Source organism: Dermacentor silvarum, chromosome 4 (assembly GCF_013339745.2).
Source record: "Dermacentor silvarum isolate Dsil-2018 chromosome 4, BIME_Dsil_1.4, whole genome shotgun sequence".
In the NCBI taxonomy this organism is placed as follows: domain Eukaryota; kingdom Metazoa; phylum Arthropoda; class Arachnida; order Ixodida; family Ixodidae; genus Dermacentor; species Dermacentor silvarum.
Genome location: NC_051157.2, coordinates 59,806,257 through 59,815,675, shown reverse-complemented (window position 1 = coordinate 59,815,675; position 9,419 = coordinate 59,806,257). Strand labels below are relative to the sequence as shown.

Here is a 9,419-nt window from a genome sequence, read left to right as displayed (position 1 = left end):
ATATATATATATATATATATATATATATCTGTCGTGACTGTAAACAGAACTACTTCGCTTCGTACTGTGCAACGCCTTATCAACCGCAAGCGAGCCACAGGTGTTCATGAACAAACAACTAGTCATTTTGCAGTCTACTTTATAGGGGTTTTGAAACACTGCTGTACTCGGTATATGAAGTTCGTAAAAGGTTCTGCCAATATGGGACGCTTCTTGGAAAGATCGCGATAATGACTAGATGAACAGCCTCTGTATGGTCGACATTGGGGACATGCCTGATGTAAGTTAGTTTCTCGGATAAACTCATACCAGCCGGCGTGATGGCTGTGATGCACGTGTAGACACGAGCGGTCATAACCCTGCAGGAGAGATGTTATTGCCAGCATTTGCTCCACCTGTGCACTTCATTTGCGGATCAGAGGGCACGAGCACTTCCCCTTCCCCAGAGCACATGCAATAGTCTGCAAATAAGCGAGCCCGGACCTATAGCTCCGTCTTTCTCTAAACCATTTCTTCCTTTATCTATTTCAGGGCCTAGAGGCAAATGGCAGTCTTTCTCTACGGTACTGAAATAAGCAAAGATCTTCAGGGTGCGAGTATGCTGAATCGCTCCACAAAGGCAGAGGGACGTACACGCAGCTTGTTGAAGTAGCGCATCTTCTGGCAAACTTCAAGACGGTGAATACGAAAACAAAGAACGAAAACCGTGGACACAGCCGGGGACCGCGAAGATGGAGGGAGGCTCCCATGGACAAAGACGGCGCGAAGAGCCATGCATGCAGTGTCGAACTCTTATCCCACGACGGGGCGGTTCCCGCACAAAGGGGGCGCTTGTCTGAGCGCGACCCAGATTGGCACAAAAGGGCCGGCTGGGCACCATGCACTGCGCGACCAGCCGCACTCGGCGTGGTCGCCTTGACCTAGAGCACTTTGACTGCCTGCCTCCGAGGGCGGTAACTGTGGCGCGAGCGGGCAGCACATCCGAGACAAAAGGTGGTCGTTTATGCCGCAAATGGCTCCACAGGGCCCGACGCGTCGCCCGCGTTGGTCTAGCATCTCAGTCATATGGGCCTTCTGTTTCTCGCGATCATCTTAAATGGCACATACGAATGGCAAAGGGTGGGAAGAGGATTGTGCACATGGTTTGACCAAAGGGTTACCTTTTTTTCTATACATCGAACGTACGTGGTGACATCGTCTTGTATGCAGGTGGCTGCATAATGGCCAAAAGACTTTTGATTATATTGCCGCGACAACTTGGCCACATTCAAGTTGCGCGGCAATATATATGCCAGTCCTATACCCTTATATCGCGGAACGTTTGCTTCCGTAGACAGTTGCAGGGGAATACCGTGGCGGGCAAGTATGAACTCGACCCAATATGGCTGGAAGCCGGTACCATCGCTTTTACTGTGCGCAACATTGTAGCTATCGCACTTTGCAATGGGTAAAACATGTGGGCTTGTTTATTTCTTTATTAGCCTTTACACTCGCTTTCTCTCACTCACTCTGGGCCAAATGATGTGATCTGAGTACCTCTATGGCTAAATGCGGTGGCAAGATTGGTGGCAAGATTATAGGAGGCTGTCACTGCTATTGATTGTGATCCCAGCATCGGAAGCATCGCAGGCGCGTCGATCCAATGCCTCATATATACCTTAGTCGGTCATGGGACTTTAGAGCAGCGCAGTTTAGGGGAGGCTTACTGAATATCCAAACACCCCAGCTTGTTTTCCAGCGTCCATCCGGCATAACGTCCACGTTATCGCGCTCACGTATACAATGCATGCTCTTCGCGTCCATTGCCGCTACTATTGCGACGGCTGCCAATCGTCTTATTTTCATAAACCGAGCTGACCCCCTTCATCCACGAATGGAGAATAATTCCTTCCTCCATACTTTCGTCTTCATTTGGTGATCGCCACTTTTCTCATCAAGACTAAGTTCAGCGATAAATTATTCGTCCTCTCGCAAGCTTTCTTTTTGCTTGTCATCGAGGTGTGTCAGTGGCCTTGCACAACAGGCTTCGCAAGTAGCAACAGCTCCTCACAGTAGCAGCGCATTGTGGAAATACTATACGTTAAGTTCATGGTTCACGGTCGCTATGCAGCATATGGACCGTATAAAGGCACATGATTTCTGGCTCCACCAGAGGCGTAGGACTTCCTCCGTGTTGAGGGTCATCGGTAAAATGTAGTGCTCCCACTCCTCGCTCGGTTTTCGATGTGGTTGACACCACAGCCTCCGAAACCGTATTCGGGCTGTTGCCTTGCTGACGAAACGGCACCTGCCACAGCACACAAAAATGTCGCGTAATATAGACCGAGGACAATGCGGCCAGCACATCACCTTTATAGTTTTCGTCTTTCTTTCTCTCTCTCTCTCTTCCTTTAGTGATGTCCATGTGGGGACATGCGAAAGATTGCAAGTTCACTGAGCCAAGTTTACCTCTCCATTTTGCAGAAAAGTGCTGTATTACCTGGTAAGGGTGGGTTGATTGATTAATATATTAATCGGTTTTGACGTCTCGAAGCAACACTGGGAGAGACACCGTATAGAATGGGACAGAGGCAACGAATTATTTTGACATCCTGTGGCTCTTTAATTAACGTGCTTACAAAGGTCAGTACACGAGCGCTTTTGCGTTCCGCCCCCATCAGAATGCGGCAGTCGCAGCAGGGAGTCGAATTTAGGACTTCATGTTCAGCAGCAGAGTGCAAGCGATCCTCTTTCATTGCATGCAAACTGTGCTTGCGCGCTTTAAAAAACAAAACAAATAAATTTTAAAAAACGTATCTTACGTTGTTTTTCTACCTCCGAAGAACAAAGAAACATTATTTGCCTTCTCTGTGTGTCGCGGAGCGCAACACTGATTGTATCCATTTTCTCATTACTGGGCCAGAAAAGTCGGTCGAGCGACCGCCGCAGAACGCAATGAAAAGCGAGAGCCGGAAGACAAAAATCGAAATTGGACCACTTAGGGCCGCGTTACACCGTTACACGCCCTCTATTTTCGACTAGACAACCGCGACCGGTTCGATTTGCCCAGAGTGAAAGCAGCACCTGTCCACCAGCAGCGCCGTTATCCATGCAACGCTCGTATTGTGACGTCACAAACTTGCGAGGAGTACATGCCGAGAGGCTGAGAGCGCACTCCCTTTCTCCGACAGCCATTACCGCTCCCCTCCCTTGCCGCTCTCTCTGCTTCGCTGCTTCCCCCGCTGAATGCGTTTGTTTTGGCTCGTGCGTCGAGCTGGATGGCCGTGCGACGAGCCGGCCGCAGTGGAGTGTGCGAAGCGTAACCGAACGGATTTGCGCGGTACTCGTGACACTGTGCCCAGGCGACCGTCGACATCTGTTTCTTTCCCTTCTCGAGTCCGCGCACCCGACGACAACGCGGCGGACGAGTCGTCGGAGGCAACCGGTCGAACAGCGAGCGCGTGTTGTGTGCACGGCGTTTGAATCGTTCACCGGAGTTTCGGAAACGTCCAACTCGCTACCGTCGTCGTCTCATCGCCAGCCCAGCGCTTACAGCGTTAGCAAGCCGCCGCGATGTCAACGCTGCTGCTTCCCGGAGCGGTAGCGGTACTCTGGGGTTCCGGTGACAACCGGTGACAGCGCGCCGATATCCGCGCTACGGTGTGTGTGTGTATTGGTGTCTTCGTCTATCAGTAGTGGGACACGCGACGACGACGGGGCCTGCAGACGCCAGGCCAGGAAGGGATAGCAGTTTACACGTCGACAAAGGTGGGTTGCATACTCTTCGGCGTTTAGCATTTCTCCAGAGTGCGCCGATTTGCGGCCGTGCCTTGCAAGGGCCGCGCGCGAGGCTCCGCCTATGCACTGTCCGAGTGCGCACGCGGATTGATCTTGCAGTGGACGCGACTCCTCGTTTCGTGACGCCGCACTGTCGGGGCTGTCGGCAAGACACTTACGCACTTTTTCTTTTTGTGTTTGTGGATAGAAATAGAAAGGGAGCGGTGCAGAAAGAGCGAAACAAAGGAAAGCCACCGGGCGCGACGCGCCAGAACACCTGCGGGATCCGCTCTCGCCGCGCTGATGCGTAAAAGTGAGGGGCACGCGCGCAGACCTTGAACGGATCTTATGGCACGGGTCACAACTGTACTGAAGCGCGGATGCACCTGTGTTGTTTTTCTTGAAAAGAATGACGAGGCACGAAAAGCTCGTGTCAGCCGGTCGTCGAGAATAAATTTGAGGTGTGCGTGTGCGTAGATCAAAGTTACGAAGCAGTGAACGTCAGCATATTATCTGCCGAGAAATCAGAGCCGTATATCCAATTACCTTTAACTGTTTTAATATTTTCTTGACGCGTTCATTACACATCTGCGGCCCAACTCTCCTTTCCGACCACTCCCCTAAGCGCGCGGAGAATATGTTATTTTGAAGCATGCTGTTACTAAGGCGCCGAGGTACTCGAAGGGGGAGCTTAGCGATAAGAGAAACCGAAACCTCGATACGGACAGCTGCTGCTTACCAGCCGAACTGGCCCTGTCGATCGCGGAATCTAGCACAGTGCATACGCACTTCTGCATGACCGCAACAGTACAAATCATGTATTTTTCCTTGTAAATCTTACCAAAAATAAATTAGAGATCGAACAGTAATATATCCCAATGTGAATGAGTTGCACGTTGCAGTACCTTGATGATTTTCACATTTTTGCTTTTCACCACCATGATGTCGCATCCAATCAACGTATTGGTTTGAGTGGCCGAGTACACTCGACTTTTTTCATGAAATAAACGCAACTCAGCTGACGATATCGATCGAGTAGGGTGCAAGCCAACAATGCCTCTCCCCCCCCTCTATTCTCTCTCTCTCTCCCGTTAGAATGATCAGCTAGGTCATGAATAGGCAAACTTAGGATATTCACAAATTTTCAACTCCTATGTATTTTCTATAGCGTTTAAATTGTATTTCAGGCCCAGCTTTCAAATTTTATTGCTTTTGCGTGATTCGTTGTGCATGTACGTACGTCGTACGAGTCAGTTGCTTACTAAGTGCAGGGCTAACGTACGTCAGCAGATTATATTACACATGTATATAAACACAGCAACCTAGTGGGACTGCAGATGAACACTCGTGTATCTACCAACTGCATAATAAACACCAGATGAAGTGCTGTGAAATTTTGTACTGACTGTCTGGCATTGTGCCAATTGGGTTATTGTAATGTGTGTAATTACTGTAATGTTCAAGCATTTGCCCAAATAACTTCTTTAGTGGAATTGCCTCTTTTTCTCATTTTTTTTCTCTCTCTCTCTCCTTTTTTTCCATGTAGTATGTACACTGTTCACACCTTATGACAGCGGCATGGTGTTTTTTTTCTTGTTTATACTGAGTCCAGCATTAGTACTTTACATTAACGGTGCAGCATACAGGATTAGAGCTACTAGTAAATGCTCTGGAAACATGTCACGGGAACACAATTGCCATGTTGCCATTTTACTGCATGCTAGCCAAATCGTGGTGGTGTGCATTGATAGATTCAATGCACATTACAGTTGTTCAAGGCAACATATACACAAGCACAATAACACACAACCCAAACATGCAAGATGGACTAAATTGAGCTGCAAGAAGGGACCAATGATGGTTTTGTAAAGAACTAAACTAGCACTAGCAAGGCACACTCACCTAGAGAGGTTGCCGGGAGGCTAGCATTTCTGTAAAAAGAATGAAAAAGAACTAGGATCATGTTCTGATAAGTCTGACAGCAGCTGTACACATGCAAGTTTGTTTCTTCATTAACTGCCCTGGGCAGATAAGGCTATTCAATGTTTAGTAAATGACCGTCTCCTTTTTTCCTGCCCTATGTATGTGCATGCTTTTAAGGTGTGAAAAGTAAACAAAATAACACACAACTTTGGTAAAAGTAAAGTTAATGAAGCGTTAATATCGCATTACAACAATATTTTATACTGTGATCCCACACAGTAAAACTTTTTTTTAATATGTACAATCAGTTCTTCTTAATTACACCTTGGTTAATTATACTCTTCATTCAATTTGAAAACACTGAAATGTCCCAGCGAGAAATCACGCATTGCTATGAAAGGAAAATTAATTTAGTTTCAACGCTAAACCATGCCGCTTCGGTTGATTTAACCCCCACCAGCATCTTCTCATGTGTGCAGCAGTCAATAAAAGCTTGAAAACACAAGAAATTCAGCTGATGAAGATACTGCTTCCCTAGGTGTGAAGCTGTTTTATTTTTATCTTTTATTGGCCTGTGCTCCTTCCTCCCGTGAAGCCATTCACACTCGCGTGTTTCGTGTCATGTCACGCTGAGGCAGCATTTAAGCACGTCGTTGCTCATCACCTCATGCTGGTTGAGTCGCATTTCAAGAAGCGAAAAGACATCACAGACAAGTTCAAGCAATAAAAACTTATTAATTTGTCCATTTTGCCGCCATTTGTTAATTCAGCCTTTTGGATAATTTGACCAAATCTCGCAGTCCGCAAGGGTCGAATTCGCCATTTCTTAAAAATTACAATGTGATGGCTGTATTGTGCGACTTAAAAAAAAAAAAAAAGCAGTAGTGCCAACTTTTTTGCTTTTCGCATGCTTTTCTTTCTGCATGCCGCCCCCCACCCTTTTTTTTTTTGCTGAAAATCTCAAGAGATGAAGAACAAGTTAGTAGTTTTACTCTGCACAGCAGGCCTTTGTGAATATGCCACTATAACATCATTTCCAACTTTTGCATAACTAATTAGTTGGTTGAATTAGGGATGGCTATGGAGCTATGTTTATGACTCCAGGACCAAACTGAATAATTCAAGACCTGTTTCCGTTTTCATATCAGCATGAAGAATTATACATGAGTGTACCAAACCTGGTCAGTTTTTGTGCATAAGTAGCCAAAATAGCTATTGATGCCTCGTTGCACTGCCAAATGCAATTAAGCAGCAATGCTTTTTGTGTGCCTGCCATGATGGCATAATAGCTATGGCAGTCTGCTGGTAAACATAAAGTTGCGCATTCAGTTTTTGAAATAATGCATAGGTTTGGGTGCATTTGTACTTCTGGTGATGATGGAATATTCTAATAAGACTGGCATGCAATATTGATCATGCGCACATGCAGATTTAGTTGCCTGTTAAGGAGACCTAGGTGGTTGACACGAACCAAAGCTGTCAAGTATCGAGTTTCATCAGTCCTTCCATGTTCTCTCACTACCACCTCTACACCCAGTAGCCCTGAACATGGAATCGAAAATCAGTAAATCTTTTCTTTCTCTCATAGCCTGAGTGCCACTTTATGGCATTAAATAACATTAATAAATCATTTTAGGTGGTCATGTCTCAGCCATTTGTTCTCATAGTGTCTTGATATAACCTTGTTCACTATTCTCCTATTTTGTTTCTTTAATAAATTTACGAAGAAAAGCCTGTCCTTTGTACCGAAACAGTCAAAGCTAGAGAACCACGGACCTGCTGTGCTAGATTCCACAATCGAAAAGATGCTGGTTTTTTGGCTATCTTGCTACCTTGAAAATGAATACTAGCAGAGATTATATTTTCTTCACAGAGCAAATCAAAACAATGATACAGTGTCTTGCACTCTCAAATTCAACGTAGTGCTTTTTGTGTCCATAAAATTATATCTGCATCTGTATTCAAATTGAACTGCTTTGCACATGGCAGGAGAACCTGAGAACTAAAAACCTTTATGCAACTGCTTCCCTAACACATAAAAAATTGGTGAGGTGGGACATGGCAAGCAAAATGATCAGCTTAAATGATCAGCTTAAATTGTTCTTAAATCTTGCCAGTCACTTTGCACATGTCTGTGCATCTGTGATTTATTCACTGTAATGAGAGATGAACATTGCTGCTGCAGTTAGGCTTGTTAGTGACTTTTGCCTTGAATGTGAACTGTGTGCATACCAGCGAGTATGATGACCGTAAAAGTCACTAACTTCGATTTTCCTAGTGTGTATATTAAACTATTCTGGGACCTCTTTCCCCTTTCTTTTTTTTCTTTAACTCGCTAAGTAAACTTTTCGAAACCAGTATGTTTTTGTTTTTGTTTTTTTCAGCTGGGCATGGCTTCTGTTCTTACATCCTGACCAACATGTGGAATATTCATGATGTTACTGACGTAACAGAAAATGGACATCTCAACAGGTAGGATAATAATCGGCAACTCCTCTTGTTCATGCTAAGGGTGTTTATGCTCTTCAATAAACCTTTTCTTAAGTCTGTATATACAGCAGACATATTGAAAACATTTAAAGACAGCCTCACCTTGATTCTTGAGCTTAAATAAATGAGGTTGTAGCTTGTGGCATTCCAAGGGTGATGAATTAGACTGCAAAGCTCAATTTCTTTGCAATCTAAGATATTAATGTGCCATTAATATCTGACAACAGAAGAAACGTACCAAATTAAATAGATAATCCAATGCCTTTAGAAGTGGGCAAATGTGATTTCATATCAATGGTGTTTTTTCAGTTAACTTATGAGTTTCTAAAAAAATAGCATTTATAACAGTGTTAATTGGTACCAATTAAAAACATCCTGCACATCCTTGAAAAACTCACAGAAAGCTGCTCTTAATGTCATGGGCATTTTCAAATGTTTAAGCTTTCTGCACCCGTTCCTAGGGTTCCACTTGTGTCTTCACACACTTAATACACTAGGCTTTTTAGACATGCTGTGTAATTGTAATATCCGACAGTGAAAAAAGCCACTTGTGATGTTTATAGTCTGTCAGTTAATGGGATGTCTTGTCACCAATCCTCCATCAATCCTCCATTGTTTGCATATACTAAAACAAGCCAGAAATTTCAATACCAGGCAGAGGTTGCAGAGATATGCAGCTTTTTCTCAGATGTTGTAGTCCATAAACATTTGCGACTGAATGTACATAGGTGCACTAAATTGGTTAACTTGAAGTGCACCTTGTTTCCTCGCACCTTCTGCAAGTGATGATAAGAAGGCACTTGCTTGTGGTCTTTGGCACAGTGCTTGCAGCGTTGTGGGGTGTCCTCGTGCTCCTGCAAGAACCCTGTCAAGGCGTGCTCCAGGGGGGCAATGGCCCACCCCCTTTGGTGTTGGTGCCTGGCTCCGTGCCCCCTTGGGAGGAAGGCACCGGCAGCCCCCAGGCACCCACTTACGAGGCCCCGCACACATCCCCCATCTTCGTGCGTGCCGAGCCTATTGCCCTCAGTGAGCCCCAGGGCACAGGCTGGAGGCCCATGCACAACCCTGCCAGCTGGCTGTCCCAGCCCCACCCAGACAACCTGCCCATCAGCATGGTGAGTGGCAGCAGGGAATAGGAAGATGGGAGCGTGCACATCAAAGGCGCAGCCAGGGGGCCATACCAAGCACGAGCACCCCCTGAAAGTTCTATGTACCAGGATACCTGGCATAAAACAATGTGCGACAACACC

At 45.8% G+C, this 9,419-nt stretch overlaps 1 protein-coding gene across 2 annotated transcripts in view; it reads left to right on the top strand.

Annotated features, from left to right (window-relative positions):
- The first annotated feature begins 3,169 nt into the window (after positions 1–3,169).
- The window catches only part of LOC119450101 (uncharacterized), a 14,611-nt gene continuing 8,361 nt past the window's right edge, over positions 3,170–9,419 (top strand). The window contains exons 1-3 of one of the 2 annotated variants that reach the window (XM_049665636.1): positions 3,170–3,747; positions 8,064–8,151; positions 8,992–9,284. In XM_049665636.1, the coding sequence (XP_049521593.1) occupies positions 8,136–8,151; positions 8,992–9,284 (309 nt within the window). In that variant the 5' untranslated portion in view covers positions 3,170–3,747; positions 8,064–8,135. The remainder of the gene's footprint in view (positions 3,748–8,063; positions 8,152–8,991; positions 9,285–9,419) is intronic. The other variant, XM_037713466.2, reaches the window with a different exon arrangement.